We start from the raw sequence: 17,711 nt of genomic DNA, 5'->3' as shown, positions 1-17,711 counted from the left end.
TGATCTTACGGTTAATGAGTTGTTCATTGTCCATAGGCCCTTTGCAGGAACTTTTCAGGTACCAGCAACTTCCCTCCACAGGAACTAAGCCCAGTTGTCATTTCTGAACCGTTTTTAATCCCTACTCCAGGGTAGGTACTTTTCGTTTGACTAAGAACTGCTGGGGTGGTGTTTATAGTCATAAGGATTACAGCCATCAGAATCACTCATCAACAAGACAGCAACCCAAAACAAACCTGCAAAATAAGTTGTGTGATTCTCTGCTGAAATTTAACTAAATGCCTCCGGTTTGGAAGCTGTTTTGGAAGCACTATCGAGGAACCCAACGTTCAAAGACGAATTTTAGTTCTCAAACACTGATCTGGTACTCCTTTTGCTTTGTATATTGTAAATTATTTCAGGTATTTACAAAAATAAATGTTATTAATATTACTATAGTAATGTGCAAAACATTAAACCTAGATTCCTGGTAAAGGAATCTGCGGGGAATGTATGCCACACCTTATACATTTACGCTTTTACTCTGTGTCTTCATCACATTTCCCAGGGCAAGAGGTTCTTCCACAGTGCACACAAACAGTAACCCGAGTCCCCCTTGTGGGCTTATCATAGAATTGCAACATACATGGTCATATTCCAAAAACAGAAGCCACTTGCTGTGGCAGCCCAGGTGCATGCAGGGCACCAGAATGGAAAAAATGAAGTGCGGGGGGGCTTACCCAAAGAGCTCTCGCAGCTCCTTAGCTGTGGCCTGGAAGGGGATGTTCCGGACCAGGATCTTGGAGCTGGTCTGCTTTTTGGCCGTCTGTTTCTTTCGGGACCTTGGTGGGACAGACCTGGGGGGAGGGGGGGCAGGGCAAAGGCTCACAGCATGGACAGGCAGGTGGGAGGGGTGGAGTGCAGGAGGTGTGAGTCTGCCAGGCCTACGAGGGGCACCAGCAAGGGCAAGGAGCCCACTTACCTGTTGACCCTTTCGGAAAGCTTCAGCTCCAGCTGGTGCTCATCCACCATGCAGTGCTGGGGGGGGGGGGGGGGAACTAGTTACAGGTCACACTGAACCAAGACACCTCACCATTACATCTGCAGGGAGCTTACTTGTATACAGGGCAAAACACAACCACTACTCTTAACATGACCATGGAAGACTGAGCAGGTAAAATGTACATAACACAATTTTACAGTACTCACAGCAGAGCACGTTTACAGTCTGTGTATACCTTCATACAAAATCATGCCAATACAAGACATGAATTATCCCATATTTCTTTAGATTGGAAGTGGAAACCCTCCCTGCTGAAGTCTGTCTGCAAATGTCTGCATTCTGCATATTATTTAAGTGGTGAAACTGGTTCGTAGCATTTCCAGTTTAAGCTTCCGGCAGTTTACTGCACACAGCACCAGTCTGTTGCAAGTCAGACTTTAAAGGGGCAAAACGTACCGCCACACCACTGATTTCTTTTATCTTGTTTACCACAATATTTGCTTTTTAAAATGATGTTATAACTGATGAGCTGTTGTTTTCTTCACCAACACTCAAAGATTTCTTTGAGGAAGCGCTAATCTGTTCATTGACCAGTGAATATTCTCGGGTGGAGATTGGCTTCTTGCCCATGCAGCAGCCCATTAAAGACTGAACCGCACTTCCCTGCCACAGTCCCACGGGCCACTAGAGGCCGCTCATGCTCAGTATTGGGCCATGGAACAGTGGTTGAAAAACACTGGCGGTTAAATTGAAAGGCATTAACAGTTTGAACATGCACTTTAAACATTTGTGTCAGCCAACATAAAGAACTAGGTGACACAGAAATGCACAAGAATGACTGATTTCTTCAGTTTATCTTAGGCAGAAGACCAATAAATCATAATGCAGTATTGTCTTTCCCTTGAAAATGTTAAAGACACAATAGTCTTTGATTACTAATATGTCACGTTGAAAATAAATTTACATTAAAAAATTCAACCCAGATGAAGTGGCATTCTGCATTAAACGCACAGCCAATAATGACCCTGGACCAAAGACAGCAGATAGAACTCCGGTACCTGAAGCTGTCTCAGGGCCTTCTGTGCTGCCTTGGGGGTCTTATATTCCACAAAGCCATAGCCCATGGACAGCAGAACACCTAGGAGGTTAACATGGGGGAGGACAGTTACAGCTGTGATTCAGGGCATAATAGCGACCTGTGATCTACAGCACAAAGAGGAACAGACCCGTTTTATCCTTCTTTTTGGAGATGGTACAGCTCCTCACAGGACCACACTTGGAGAAGACCTGTTTATGAACAGAGGAAGAACACAATGAAGGACAGCATGTTTACAGGTTCTGATTAATAAAATATTACATGCCATCCCCATTCTGGATCCACCTCCGCCAAGGTCTCCTCTTTAGTGTGGAAGTTCAGGTTCTTAATGAAGAGTGTGCAGCCTGGCAAACTCTCCTCCTCATCCTCACTACTCTCCTCTTGGGAAGGTCTTTGGTCCTGAGATGGAGGAGCTGAATAATGCAAAACAAATATAAATATGGATGGGAGAAAGATTTTTTTGCCTTTGACCTCATTCCCTTTAACAGTAAGCAAGAAAAGAGTTTTATGAAAATCTTATTATTGGCATTGCAAAACATATTGATTTGCTACATGGATGGTTTACATGCTGACAGGAAAAGAGTAAATCTAGAACAAGCATGAGGAGAGAAATAAAAGCTATGCTCCTTACTGGTGCTAAAACCAGATGACTCTCCCAGGTTAGCGGTAAGTAAAAGAGTTACCTGGGTCAGCTTCTGTGGAAGGCTTCTCAGCCCTGTCCGGTGGAGGTGCCGAAAAGACCCCCATGGGAGCCCATTCCAAATACAGTGGAACATGCTGAAACTGAAGAAAAGGAAGATCTGTGATGCGAGTCAAAGATGTGAAGCACATGACAGAGCCAAAGACTCTAAGAGAGAGAGAGAGCGAGCGAGCGAGTGAGTATGAAAGGGTCAAGAGCTGATGTGTAACCAGTGTTAGACCTGCACTGTGAATCTGCTCAGCCAATATGCACGAGCACCCCGATTAAGGGCATCAAATCCACCAAACAAGAGGGAACCATTTTTTAATACAGATTAGAATTAAATTAAAAAGCTCTTTGCTTAACAGCTCTTAAAGCACATTTTTAGCATTCATGATGTTCTATGACCTTGACCTTTCACCTAAAAAGTGCAGGCATATGATAACCATAGATTCCCCTCTCACACATAGCCTGCGGGACACACCTTGGTGTAGGCTAGCCTGGTAAAGGCCTTTTTCGCCTCTGTAGGCTCCAGGAACTCCACGATGGCAGTGAGTCCGGATGGGGGTAGGAGTACACGCCCAAGTGAGCCATGAGTGGAGAAGAGAGCTTCCAGCTCAGCAACCTGGACCCCTGCCGGAAGGTTCTTCACCAGCAGGACCATATTACTACGGGGGCCCGAGGCCTACAAAAGAGAAGCCCAACACAGACACAAGCACAGACACAACTGACGAGATGAGTCCTCAAATGTAGAAGACAGGCAATTCTGTTCAGTAGAATTAGTCTTCTACACAAAACCACTACACGTTAGGCTACTGAAAAGCAAAATCTAACGGAGAATATCAACACCATAATATCACCGCAACCACAATAGACCAAACAGAGAAAATTACATAAAAGAACAGGTGAAAAATCTAATACCAGAGATGTTATTACATATGACAAACCCCTACCTGACTGAAGGAGTCCAGACAGATTTGATTTTCCAGTAGAAACTGCCGTGTTTCCTGGACAATCTGCGTCTCACCCAGGGCCATCCTCACAGCCAGACTGCCCTGAGACTCCTGAAGAGCAGGATGACGTTTAAATTATAGAGGGCATGCTGATGGTTCACTCATGCACAGCCTGCGTAACATGCAACACTTCTGGACTTTAATGTGACTTAAAATGTTTTTCACTCACATGATTGAGAACTTGGCTTTTGGACGTGTTGTACTTCTCAGCAATGACATCTGCTACTGCACTAGTGCCCAGAAACAGCGTGTTCCAGTTGTGGGAGCTGAGAGCACCAGAAAAAAAGACTTTAAAACCAAGGACACCAACATTACTGTTTTCTTAGCGAAAAGTCAACATCAGCATCCCTTCAAAGGCGGCAATGCATTAGCTAGCACGTGCATTGCCATGGAGACAGTACCCACCTGCCACTGGCTGCCTTTTGCTTCGCATCCCTCTGATTTTTGTACGAGGAGTCAGGACCCAAAGGGCCAGAATTCGGGTTCTCCTTCTTCATAGTGGAAGGCATGATGTGTAGCATGCGGCCCTGAGATCACAAGCCACAAGATCACAGACCATGCAGCCTATAGAATTATCATTACTACCATGATCTCATCTACTATCTTGCCAGCAAATAGCTTCATACTACTTACTATCATGTCTATGAGCAATGTTCCATATAAACACTACTCTAATTTGCAAGCTGCCCTGTGAAAGAATACCACAACAGAAATTGGAAAGTATGACAATATTTTGAAGATAGGTCCACCTGGAAAACATGGCCATCCATTTGGGCGAGGGCACGGACGGCATCCTCCGGAATCATGTAGGTGATGAAGGCGAAGCCCTTGGGTTTCTTGGTCAAGCTGTCAATGGGGAAGTGGATCTCTGACAGGGAGCCTTAGAAATACAAGGTTACGGGGACGGACGGAAAACATTACGTCTTAAACACTGCAGGACAAAACATCTCACCATTACTACCACATCATGGCGACACATTGCATGATTAGGATGATTTTCTGTATAAAAGTTGTTAACTGAAGCAATTCACAAAGACAACAATTAACACAACACAATGGTTACCATGGCAACACACCATACTTAGTGAAGATGTCAGACAGCTCCTGCTCGGTGCAGGTGTACGGCAGGTTCCGGATGAAAAGCCTGCCTGACTCGGACACATCTTCCTCTTCCTCATCCTCCCTTAGCTCCCGCTGGAAGCTGCGCTGCTGGGCATGTGTAGTCCCTGGCCGAGCCGCTTTCTTGCTGGAGCTGGTGCAGAACACCTCGATGTAGCGCCCTCCTGGGGATGCAGGCAGTCATTCCACAGTTAGGGCACCAGAGAATTCTGCTACCAGCTACATTGCCCGTCATCACCATGTGTACAATCTGATATTATCTTTTGCTAATGAAACACAAAGTCTTGCGGAACCAAGGAACACAGGGAGCTGAGGACCAAGCTTCCGAAAAGCGTTTTCCTATTAATATTCATAATAGGCTGGAGTAAATTTTCAGCAGGCATCCTCTGACTTATGGTAGAAGAACCTCATTCTGAATACTGCAGTCATCCTACCTGGTAATGCATCAACATCCAGGAATAAAAGGTCCTCACTACCAGTGTTTCCCCTACCATTATATTAACGGGGTGCTGCACCCCCCCCCCCAACGGCACCTCCGACCCCCCCTTGTAGAACAGGTCAATACTAAACTAAATAGCCTTATTTACACAACAGCTTGTCATTTATATTTTATATATATATATATATATATATATATATATATATATATATATATATATATATATATATATATATATATATAAAATAAAAGAAATGTTCTGATGCTTAGGTCAGTTATATTATAAATATATGATATATATTTATTATAAACACATGAACACCATGAATCCTGTCAGTGTGCGTCTGAAAAAGAATTTTTAAAAGCATGCTTTGCAGTAGGAAATGTTCACTTGAAACTACAGATTAAATTAATTCCAAACAAAGCCATTGTCATTAAATATTTAACAACTATACTACATGGAAACTGGCTAGACTTTACCAACAAGTGTTATTCCTAAACAATGACATTAACTCCTGGAAGAGAAGGGTTATTCTTGGGTCTTGCATACTAGCGATATTTACAATGCCAGATATTTAAATGACAGGACACAGCTATGCTTCCCTTATATGCCATCAGTCAAATATGTTCCCACCCTTTACACAATCTTCAGTTCACAATTTAATACTCTTACATCCAATTTTGTAGATATAAATAAAATGCTGTGTCCAGTTTTGAAGCTATACAAGACAGGATTTGTCACAGCGTATTTTCGGACCGCGCATTTGATCCTGCACAATAACTAATAAATAACTAGCAAAATTACTTGTTCATCCTCCATCATTTTTTTGGTGGTGGTGCTACTTTCTCACGTGTGAAGTTTAACCTATAAGCTTTTTGTATCTGCCATGCTTATTTAGCATGAAGGTCTAAGTTCCTGTTGCGCGGTGGAAAAGCAACACATGAAAGTGGCCAGAAGCTACAAAAGTTTCCAGTTGTGATGACCCAGGAGCTGGGAACCAGGAACTAAGTTCCTGAACTTCAGTAGGAAAGTGCCCATATTACATCCTTGCTAAAGTCACAAATCTGGGGTCACCCACCCATGTAGTCTTTGTTCTTGAGAAGGGCCTTTGTAACCTCCTCCTGAGAGCGTAGGTCTACATACACATAGCCTAACCACAAAAAGACAAGACAGACAAAATCAATGTTTAATGACAATGGATGCTTTTTAAAGATGATTATTATTAGAAACAATACTAATTATAGTTCTATTTATTTTTTTCCATGTCTGTTAAGGCTATAACACAAATGACAACTAACTAAAACACAAAAATTATTAATAATAAAACCAAAATAATAGATTTATAGGGGGCAAGATGGTGTTTTCTAATGTGAATAAGGATATTAGGATACATAAATACGTAACCTGTCATATCGCCTTTGCTGTTCCTCACAATACGGATGGCAACAGGTTTCAGCGGAGTCATGAACTCTCGTACTTGTTGCTTGAAAAAGCAAAGAGCCAATTAACCATCACCAAACCTCTTGTGACCAAGTGAGACATGATTGCGGACTAAACAACATTTTAAGTCAACCAGATATTCTATGCTAGCTATGTCATTAAGTTAGCATTTCTATAAAACTACCTGAAAAGGCACCTGATTAAATATGCAGAGAAGCCACTATACAGAGGTCAGACACTTAAAAGACAAATAAGCTCTTAGTCCCTTAGCAACCCCACTCGACCACTCACCTCCTTGACATTGAAAGGAGTACCACGAAGCTTAACTGTAAAATCCGTAGCGGGCTCCATCTAAAGGGAAAAGAATGGCGTAAGGAATGAAGGCATCACACTGACATCACACCAATCTACATGAGAAAAGTACATAGTGCCCTACTGAGTACTCAATTAACATTTTATGCTCAACGTCCACCAAAAGTGGTACTCTAAGATCAGCCCACAGATGAGGAGTACTTCCGTTCAACATTTGATCATGAAAAGTTTTCATTTCCCGAACATTTTACTAGAAGGTTCTACGTATGATCTCTCATGTCAGGCAGAGTCCATGTCTTTTCAGTTCCCTTGAAGTCCAATTATACCAGAGGTGCATTACACAGTGTTTTACCTTAATGGGTGTCATGCTAACAAAATGCTAAATAAGTTAAATATGTGAAATTATCAAGTTCAATGAAGCGTATGAATGTTAGTACAGGGAAGATCAACATTTATAACTGCAACCTAATATTTTACACATTTAAATACCTAACATCCTTTAGTTTTTTTTAACGAGACCATCGGCAGTCTTGTATATTTTGACTGGAACAGATACTCACTTGCTTTTTGTCCATCTTGCCATGCTTGCCCTTCTCTTTGTGGGCATGAACTGTATCTCTGTTGCCACGTTCATAAGCACTGTCAGTGCGTTGGCTGACAGCGGACCCCCCCATATCTCCATCATCACCCTCATGCTCATGCTCATTCACGATCGCCACCTTAGAGCGCAGATACTCCATGTCAGAGAGCCCAGTCTTCAGGGTATCTGTGGCAGAATCTGAGCAGGAATTACACAGGATCACTCAGAGTGGAGAACAAAAACACGACTTACAATGCACGAAAAAACTGTACCAAAACTGGCATAGTACATACAGAACTGTAATGCGTTTATGGACTATTCTTTGATGTAACACATACACCGTAGAGCCAAAACATTATGATCATCTGCCTAATGTACTGCTGCCACCAAAACAGCTTTGACCGACAAGGCATAGATTCAGCAAGACCTCTGAAGGTGTTATGTGGCATCTGCCATCAAGATATCAGAAGCAGATCCCTAAAGTCCCTTAAGTTGCGAGGTGGAGCCTCAGGACACCTCAGGTCAGACTTGCTTACTGCACATCCCAGGATTCAGGATTCAAAAGAATTCAGATCTGTGGAATCTGGTGGCCACGGAAACACCGTGAACTCTTCATCAGCTCCGACAACCATTCCTGAACCGCTTATGCAGTATGGCAGAGCACTTTATCCCACTGACAGATGCGTCTGCCATCTGCGAATACCATTGTCACGAACAGGTGCATGTGGTCTGCAACAATGTCATGATAGGTGTCATGTATCAAAGTACCCTTCACATGAATGGCTAGACCCAAAGTTTCCCAGCAGAACATTGCCCACAGCATCACATTTCCTCCACCAGCATGTCTTTCTAAAGTGCATCGTGGAGCTATCTGTTCCCCGGGGAAATGACACACACATACCCGCCTGTCCATATGATGTCAAAGAAAACAGGACACATCACACCAGACAACCTTCTTCCGCTGGTCCACGGTCCAGTCCTGATGATCACATTCCCATTGCACACAGTTCCGCTGGTGGAGAGCATGGACACTCTGACCAGTCTGCTGTCTGCAGCCCCATACGCAGCAGGGTGTGATGGACTGTGTGTTGTGATTCGGCTATTTCATGCGCAGCAATATTCCATCAGTTGCCCCACAGTTGCCCAACCCTTCTGCCACTCGGTACCAGGCAGGACAGCCTCCGCTGCCCCTGAGCATCAGTGAGCCTTGGGCACCCAACAGCCTGTCACTGGTTTGTGGATTTTCCCTTGTCCAACCACGGTTGATAGGTACTGACCACCAATGGCACCTCAGAAGCCTTGCTGTTATGGAGAAGCTCTGACCCAGTCGTCTGGCCGTGCCAATTTGTCCCTTGTAAATCATTTGTTCTTCACACTTACCCATTTCTCCAGCATTTAACTCATCTCCTATGAAAACTGGTTGTTCACTTGCCATTTAATATAATCCAGATGAATGCTTCTAAGTGTGTTTGATTGTATGTATGTTATTTATGTGATTATGGAGGCAGCATTTGTTGTGCTTGTGAAAACCACTTGCATAGTAACAAAAATCCTTGATCATTGACCTCCGCTCAGCTTGCTGAGGTTTCCTCTGGGGAATTTCCTCTCATAGCCCAAAGTCAAATGTAGGTAATTCAGGTCCAGAGAGTATAAGTCCAGACCAAGGTTTTGTTTCAATCAACAAGCTGAGTTTAAATAATCACAGAGTATTCAAGCGGTTGGTTGAAACAAAATTTTGGTCAAGCAACAACTATTCTCTGGACCAGAAATACTCACCTCTGCCCAAAGTTGGTTCTCAAACTCAGTCCTGGGGACCCTCTGCCCTGCTTGTTTTCCTGCTATCCCTGCCCCACACACAAGTCCCAGCTATCTTTCAGCTTCTGATTGACTGAACACACCTGATCCAGGTAATCATCAGTGTGTAGGGCAGGGATAGCTGGAAAATAAGCAGGGCAGCGGGGCCCAAGGACCGACTTTGAGATGCACTGGCCCAAAGGCACATAGATCTGCAGCTCAAAATTACTCATAGCAAGTGATTCAAATATGTAGTACCAGTCAATAAAGATCAAAAATTTTGTTGTGCAGTGCCTTGGAAAAAGTTTTTCTTCCCCTTGAATATGCCCTAGTTCCTCCTGACCCCATCAAAGTGTCCTTGAGCAAGACGCTGAACCCCAAATTGCTCCTGGTGAGCAGGTTGGCACCTTGCATGGCAGCCTCCGCTACCGGTGTATGAATGTGTGTATGAATGGGTGAATGTGAGGCATAAAATGTAAAGCGCTTTGAGTACTCGTAGGTGTAGAAAAGCGCTGTATAAAATGCAGTCCATTTACCTTGAAGTTTTCCACATTTTGTCAAATTACAACCACAAACTTTAAATGTATTTATTGGGCTTTTATGTGATAGACCAACACAAAGTAGCGCATGATTGTGAAGTGGAAAGAAAATGAGAAATGGTTTCCCAAATAAAAATCTTAAAAGTGTGGCTTTGTGTTCAGCCCCCTGAACTCTGATACCCTTAAATAAAATCCAGTGCAACCAATTGCCTTCAGAAGTCACCTAATTAGTAATTAGAGTCCACCTGTGTGTAATTTATTCTCAGTATAAATACGGCTGTTCAGTAAAGGCCTCAGAGGTTTGTTAGAGAACAATAGTGAACAAACAGCAACAGGAAGACCAAGGGGCGGGATCGGGCGACGTTTAAAGCAGGGTTAGGTTATAAAAAATATCCCAAGCTTTGAACATCACATGGAGCACTAGTCAATCCATCATCCAAAAATGGAAAGAGTATGGCACAACTGCCCATCATCATTCTGGAGAAGCTGCAGAGATCCACAGCTCAGGTGGGATTATCTGTCCACAGGACAACTATTAGTTGTCTACTCCACAAATCTGGCCTTTATAGAAAAGTGGCAAGAAGAAAGACATTTCTGAAAGAAAGCCATAAGAAGTCCCATTTGCAGTTCCCATCCACAAGCCATGTAGGGGACACAGCAAACATGTGGAAGAAGGTGCTCTGGCACTAAATGCAAAATGCTTGGCCTTAAATGCAAAACGTTATGTTTGGCGTAAAACTAACACTGTACATCACCCCTGATCACACCATCCCCACTGGGAAACATGGTGGTGGCAGCATCATGCTGTGGGGATGCTTTTCTTCAGTAGGGCCCGGGACACTAATCAGAGCTAATGGGAAGAAGGATGGAGCTAAACACAAGACAATCCTGGAAGAAAACATTTTAGAGGCTGCAAAAGACTTGAGACTGTCCAGCAGGACAATGACCTTAAACATACAGCAAGAGGTACAATGGAATGGTTTAGATCAAAGCATATTCATATATTAGAATGGCCCAGTCAAAGTCCACACCTAAATCTAATTGAGAATCTGTGGCAAGACTTGGAAATTGCTGTTCACAGATACTTTCCATCCAGACAAACTGAACTTGAGCTACTTTCCAAAGCACTTCACGATTATGCGCTACTTTGTGTTGGTCTATCATATAAAATCCCAGTAAAATACATTTAAGTTTGTGGTTGTAACGTGACAAGAATTCAGGGGTATGAATACTTTTTCAAGGCACTGTACATCAATCTGGTTAATAACACTTACTTTGAATCCCCTCATCCTCTTGGTCTTCATCTTGGCTAAGATCTTCAGACTCACTGGAGTCAAAGTTCAGGTAGTCATCTTTAGTAGCTTTTGGCTTTTTCTTCTCCTCGCTTGCAGTGCTGGTATCAGCCAGCTTTGGAAGGCTGTCATTGGCCCATGTGGGGCCTTGGGCTCGGTTCTGGTGTACAGCAAGGAACTCCTGAAAGCCCTGGTCCTGCTCTAGCTGCAGGGGTGTTGGGGAAAATTCACCAGAGTTACACCATTAGACAGGTGTAATACTGTAATGCTGTGTTGAAACTATCATTTACATCAGACAGCAAATAATGGCTGTTAGTATAAAGGGTGAAAAAAACTATTAAAATCCAGCTGCCTTCTTGAAAGATAAAAGCTTACTGTTAGAAAATATCATGCTTAAATTCATAATTTACCCAAATTAGAAATGACCTACCTCTCCAACAACAGTTACAATTTCTTGTTTTTTCTTTTTCTTCTTATTATTCTTCTGTTTCTCCTAAGAGGGCAAATGTGAGCAGTTTCTAAAGTTCAATAGCAAGGCCAAGTGGCAGAATGTACATTTAAGTTCACCATAGTCACTGATATGGTATTAAATCCTGCTCACACACAATAACAGCATACCTTTATGCATGTCCTGCTCACAAAGTTTTAACAATGTCAATGTCCAACTAACACCCAGTGTATGGTAGGCTATAGAGCTGCAAAATTATTCGCAAAAAAAAAACGCAATCATTTCTAAATTACAATCGTTCTTCTGCATTGTATTACATCAGCTGGATCAAAACAAATGCTCCTACTTTTCCCTAGAGTCTCAAGTGTTCCAGAATTCTGCATTCTCTTTAAAGGTCGCTTTCCAAGTATACACTTCAAGAAGGTACCAAAAATACAGTACTTCAAGGTGTTGGCTTTTCATTGCCGTAAAAACTGGTACTGGCACAGAATGACATCAGAGTGCAAGGTGGGGTACTTTGTACTGAATTTGAAAAATGGCTGTAGTATTTTATAGGGCTGGCCGATGTGCAATATTAATACTCACATGTTGTGCATGTGCAATTCTTATGTCAGTCAGCTAGATTAAGATCAGTTTTTTTCTAACTTTCACTTCTGTATACGGACATTATAACACAGGGAGGTTCAGTTTTACTAAAACATTTTTACTTTATATTAGGAAAAAAAAAAGTTTTATTTTAATTATTATTCCTTTTCAATATTATCTAGCATATGTTTAAAATCAGTTTAAAGTTTACCTACGCTGCTTATTATTAATAATAATAACTATGTTATCTCATTTATCATTGTTTTCTGAGTTTGCAACTGTTTTCAATACGCTGGGTGTATTGGGCTTCAGAGGCAGACTATTGCATAATCGTTAGACAAAGAAAGCGTTTCAAGTCCCACCCCAAAGTACCAAAAAAGTACCCCACTGGAACTTTTGGTACTAGAATGATTGGTATGGCTGTTTTGGTTACCCTAATTGAATGACCTATTGAGCATTTCATTTCTGTTGTCAGAAGTTGAAATGCTGGTCCTGGATCAATCATATGTTTGGCACAGTCATGTTTCGTTGTTTTTCATTTTGAGGTTTAATGAGTGTAATTAATGTTTCAATAAAAAAAATATATTACAGAGTATCATGGTCTCAATTTTAAGCAAAAGAATCCCTATTCACATTTTGTTTTCAGAATCGTGCAGCCCTAGTATGACATGCGTACATCCTTCTAATATACACCACACTACTTGTCAATTGCAAGATAAGGGGCCCAGTCTTGAGCTCCTTCACCTCATGCTCCTTGTTGTTGGTTGGGGGTGGGTGGGTGTGTTTGCTCCAAGCCCTAGCCTTGGTAGGATCCCCAAAAGACTTGCACCATTCCACCTGAAAAAATAAAGCAACCTCCAACTTAGTAGGGTAGCTAATGAAAAGAGAATTATGATATTTTCATCTTGTGGATAGAATCATGATGTAATAGTGTATGAGTGCAAATGTAATGCTCCTACCGTCACCCTGGAGGTGTCCACAAAGCTCTTGTTAAAGTGTTTAAGCGCCCTATCTGCCTCCTCTTCTGATTTGAAGCCCACAAATCCAAACTTGCGGAACTTTCCCTCTTTCGTAAACTTCAGAGAGCAATCGGTCAGGCTGCCAAAGGCATCGAACATACCACGAAACCGCTCCTCCTTCATCTGCCAATATAATCACAATTAATTGGCTTCGGTCAGTCGTCAACCATCCTCTTATTATCGAACACAAAATATATATGACCGACACATTACACATTACGATACACATTAAGTAGCGCGACACAAATAGTTTAACAGACCAAGGGTTCCCTAGTGGTATTAACACGCGTTATTTAGTTATAACTATTTATACTGCACTGTTAAAACATCGATGTGGGCATAAAAATATTATAAAATTATTTCTATCTTTGGCACACGATATTTTTCTGTTCTGATATGAGCTCCAAACACTTATTTATAAAAGTAACAAACATACTAACCCCGTTCGGGAGATTCTTCACTATTAATCTAGACATTGCCTATTATTATAAAGCGTGTCGGTAAAGTAAAACAAAAATGAAAACACTTTAAAATAAAAGCATGAGGATTTCAGCAAGCCGCCATCTTGTCATGTCGATACGTGATGACGTACAATGATTATGCACACATCATTACGCCGAAAAGCGTCGCGTTTGTAGTTTTTCTCCGTTGTGTGGCGCATATCAATACTGTCTGATTTACAGGCTTTGCTACAATGTCCTTTATCTATATCGGCTTTCATGCATTATAATTAAGTGTCGATTGTTCTGTAGTGTAGTGAGAACAGGTGAAAGTCGCACAAAACATACTGAGGCAACTGTATAGGAGAGTTTTACTGGCATGTAGTCACAGCTGCACTTTTTATCCACGAGAAGGCGCAAAAGGCCACAAAATATATGCGCACATCAAAGAGAAATTTTCCTGAGATTGATATAGATCCTCGGTCAGACAATGAACAAGCTTGTTACTGATGGATTTCAGCGTTGTTAGCAATGTTTTCTCTACCACAAACTACAATTAGTCCAGTTCGAATATAATCGTAGATCGATTTGGCTTTCTTTATTAATGCTGCCTGAGCTGTGTTGTTCTCCCAGCAGACCATAGCGTAGAACAACATGACGGCCACAATGGACTGATAGAAATTTTCTAGCAGCCTACTGATCAAATTGAGATATCTGAACCTCCAGTTCCTGTCTCTGGATGATGACCAGTATTAAATGTAAAGTGCATTGTGACAATGACTGTTGTTAAAAGCGCTATATAAATAAAGTTTAATTGAATTGAATCAAAAAATGCACAAGATTTAGAAATCACACTCTATAGGCACCACCAGTATCATCCAGCACTAATGCTGAATTCCTTTCCTCCTCTATAGCATAGTCTGAAAACTGTATTCCCAGTTTACTTCCACTGACGTGCTACTTCCTACTCTTCAGTGACAGGCCAAGTAAGATACCACCACACACACACACACAAACAAACACATATCAATGTATATTCAGAGATTAATAAATGTACTTTTCTTTTTATTTATGTTCACAGACCTGTACCTGGTTCCACAGGCTCCAACTTTTGCTGATCACCTGTTTTCCTTTAGCATCCAAATTGTCATGTAAGTTGTTATTTTCAATGTCTTGCATTTGACACTTGGTCTCCGTGCACACGTAAATTCGTTAATGTTTTTTTTTGTAATTATTGCATGATGCATTATTATTTAAAAAAAATACAAATGATATTGAATTAAACTATTTATTCCACGCAAGCTTGTCACAATGTTTTTGAATATTTTTACATTTTTTATATGACTGGAGTTTTTGTAATAAATAAAAAATGTTATGTGTTCTCTGGATGAGATTGAAATGCAGAAATGTAAAAAAATAAATAGACTGTTTTGAAGACGAGAAATGTGTGGGGATTTATTTGGGCCATGTTTGGCCCAGGTATAGCTGAAAAAAATTATTCACCAATCACAGACCAGGGCCAGATGAGCCCCAGATGTAATGAGTTACGGATCTGGGCCAGAGCCACACCACATATCGTAGCATTAATAACTGTATTGGGCCAGTACTGGCCAAGGTCTGTTCCTGATCCCCAATCTAAATCTGTTCCGGTATTGGACCGTTGGAAAGTCCTGGGTGCAGACCTGTTTTGCAGATCTGCACCAAATTCTATCCAATATCTGGCCCAGATCTGGCACAGACACCTTTTGCTGTCTGGGAAGGTCTTCAATGGCAGGTTTTGAGGCCCCTAAAAGTTCTGGACCCCCTGAATCTGTCATCCATGACCCTTCTATGCCCCTGACCCCTAATATGATTGACCTGGACTACAACAATACCGTTTCATGTCACCTGTAAAAAGACCATCACCATCCAGTATACCAGGGAGTCCTTAACTGGCCAGAACCCCACCAAGCAAGCCTGAGGCGACAGTGGCAAGGAAAAACTCCCTCTAGCAGGAAGACACCTTGAGAGGAACCTAAACTCGGAAGGGGACCCTATCCTCCTCTGGGCGACCGGGGAGCATGAAACTGCATTCATACTGAGATGCATTAGAGTTCACATAGTTATGAAGTCCGACAGGGCATCAGATGGAAATAAAGGTCAAGCAGCAAGTTTCAAGACCAGGGTACAGGTGCATTCTGTGTCTCAAAATGGGATTGTATGCATGTGATACAACTTGTTACCTGCAGGAGATGATGGGGGCTTGACTTCAACTTGACTAGAATCAGCGGAGGGAATGGAACAAAATCTATGGGACACAGTTCAAAGAAATAGGAGACATTTAGCTACTCAAAAAAACTCAGTAACACTGCTGCAAAAATGAGAATCTGAATTTGAAATGAACGAAAAGTAAGAAACTGAAAAAAGGGGGAAAATACACTTATTGTTTCACTTCATAGATAAAATACACTTCAAATCTAAATAAACATATTTATTCAAATACTATCAAAGTTAAATCTGAAAAAGATTTTATACTAACACTAGCAATAAATGTTATGCTAACATTTAACTAAACGAAGTTTCCTGATTTTTCCAAAAAACGTGTAAACAGGGTCTCATCAACTGGGCCTGCTAAGTTTAAGTAACTTTATGTTTGCATGCTAACCAGATGAATGAACTGGAAGACACAAACAGGCTTGTAATGACCTTAGATAATATTTACTGCGAAGTTGTTGACACTGTACCTAAAATTAGAATTTTACACAGACGTACAAAAATACTGCCGGCATCTCATTCCACCTAACATCCACGTGAACGGAGATATTCACCAATTCTGAAAACAAGCTTTCACCACAATCGCCAATTCTTACTTTAAGCCTACTTTCGCGTTAGTTATGTTTTTTAATCACATGGATAGGACTATCAGCTATATAGCTGTTAGCTCACCTGTTAGCCAGTCTGACTAAAACGTCTAAGGTTGTCATAATGTCAGTCAGTGTAAACTAAGTTAGAAAACTTAATGTTTGATAGAAATATTTAACAGACTAACATGATGTTAATCTTAATATAGTTTTATCATGCACTTACCAAGAACCACAAGCAGATCTTCACTGGTTGTTGTGTGACTCTTCAGTTAACTCTTACTGAGATTTAAAAAAGCACGGGTCCAGTCTGTGCTGCTGCCCCGGATCAGATGCGGACCTTTCTGACAGACTGTCAGTCAGTCAGTATATAGTCAAATATGCTGCAAAGCTGGCGCAGAGGTGCATAGTGAGTGTGACTGCTACACGAATCTGGTGATTCGAAGACGGATCAAGCACAGAGGGAATTGCTGTCTTGGTTCTGTCTAACAAAATCTACCAGGAGGCACCAACCGCCCCTGTCAGATTTGTTTTTCTGTGCTGTGAATGTTCAGAGACTTCCCTCCAGCAGTGCAATACAGAGATTTTTCTAAATAGTGTAGGGCCAGGTCAAAACCTAATACAACGAAGGGAATCTCTTCTGCAGGCCTTTTACAGATAATCCGATTGCAAAGTCTTTTTTTAACTGCCTCACCACTCTTTAACTTCAAACTGGTTCCTTGCCAAAAAAAGGAAATGTAATACATGCCTAATTAAAATAAAGCTGAGTCATCCGTACAACATGCTAGTCTAGCCATGTCCGTCCAAGGTGACTGCCACTGCTGCTCTCTTGCAGTTTCCTGAGGACTGGCAGAATTAAATGTGAGAGCCGACGGATGACAAGTCTATGCACCCTCACCCTGAATGTATAGACTTTGGTTTTGCTGCAAGGCAGAGCTGAGGTAGCTTGGTGATAGCTATCTTATCGGTTTACACCAGGGTTCCCCAATTCCAGTGCTGGAGGTCCAGTCTACAACACAGTTTGTTGATTTCCCTGCTCAGACGTACCTAGTAAACCTAGTAATTGGCTGTTTAAGATGTATTTAAACTGGGA

The 17,711-nt window shown here is 41.7% G+C and overlaps 1 protein-coding gene across 3 annotated transcripts; it reads right to left on the bottom strand.

The window, feature by feature from the left end:
* Positions 1–687: 687 nt before the first annotated feature.
* LOC125730705 (probable RNA-binding protein 19) lies at positions 688–17,289 on the bottom strand. Of its 3 annotated transcripts, XM_049005827.1 has the most exons (22): positions 16,845–17,289; positions 16,001–16,065; positions 13,279–13,461; positions 13,064–13,156; positions 11,717–11,779; positions 11,269–11,491; positions 7,642–7,859; positions 7,061–7,120; positions 6,734–6,812; positions 6,408–6,479; positions 4,847–5,053; positions 4,520–4,650; positions 4,176–4,297; positions 3,940–4,036; positions 3,711–3,821; positions 3,242–3,442; positions 2,762–2,861; positions 2,364–2,491; positions 2,209–2,269; positions 2,041–2,120; positions 962–1,017; positions 689–836 (listed from the first exon to the last, which is right to left on the bottom strand). In XM_049005827.1, exons 3-22 carry the CDS (start codon positions 13,459–13,461, stop codon positions 716–718), a joined length of 2,406 nt encoding a protein of 801 aa, XP_048861784.1. In that variant the 5' UTR covers positions 16,001–16,065; positions 16,845–17,289; the 3' UTR covers positions 689–715. The 3 variants fall into 3 exon arrangements, with proteins under 3 accessions (XP_048861785.1, XP_048861784.1, XP_048861783.1); XM_049005828.1 differs by lacking the exon at positions 16,845–17,289 and having other exon boundaries at positions 688–836; positions 16,001–16,061; XM_049005826.1 differs by lacking the exons at positions 16,001–16,065; positions 16,845–17,289 and adding an exon at positions 13,779–13,931 and having other exon boundaries at positions 690–836.
* Positions 17,290–17,711: the final 422 nt, after the last annotated feature.

The sequence above is a fragment of the Brienomyrus brachyistius genome, unplaced genomic scaffold (genome assembly GCF_023856365.1).
Source record: "Brienomyrus brachyistius isolate T26 unplaced genomic scaffold, BBRACH_0.4 scaffold1427, whole genome shotgun sequence".
Lineage (NCBI taxonomy): Eukaryota > Metazoa > Chordata > Actinopteri > Osteoglossiformes > Mormyridae > Brienomyrus > Brienomyrus brachyistius.
The sequence above is the reverse complement of the archived record's forward strand: the minus strand, read 5'-3'. Positions and strand labels throughout refer to the sequence as shown.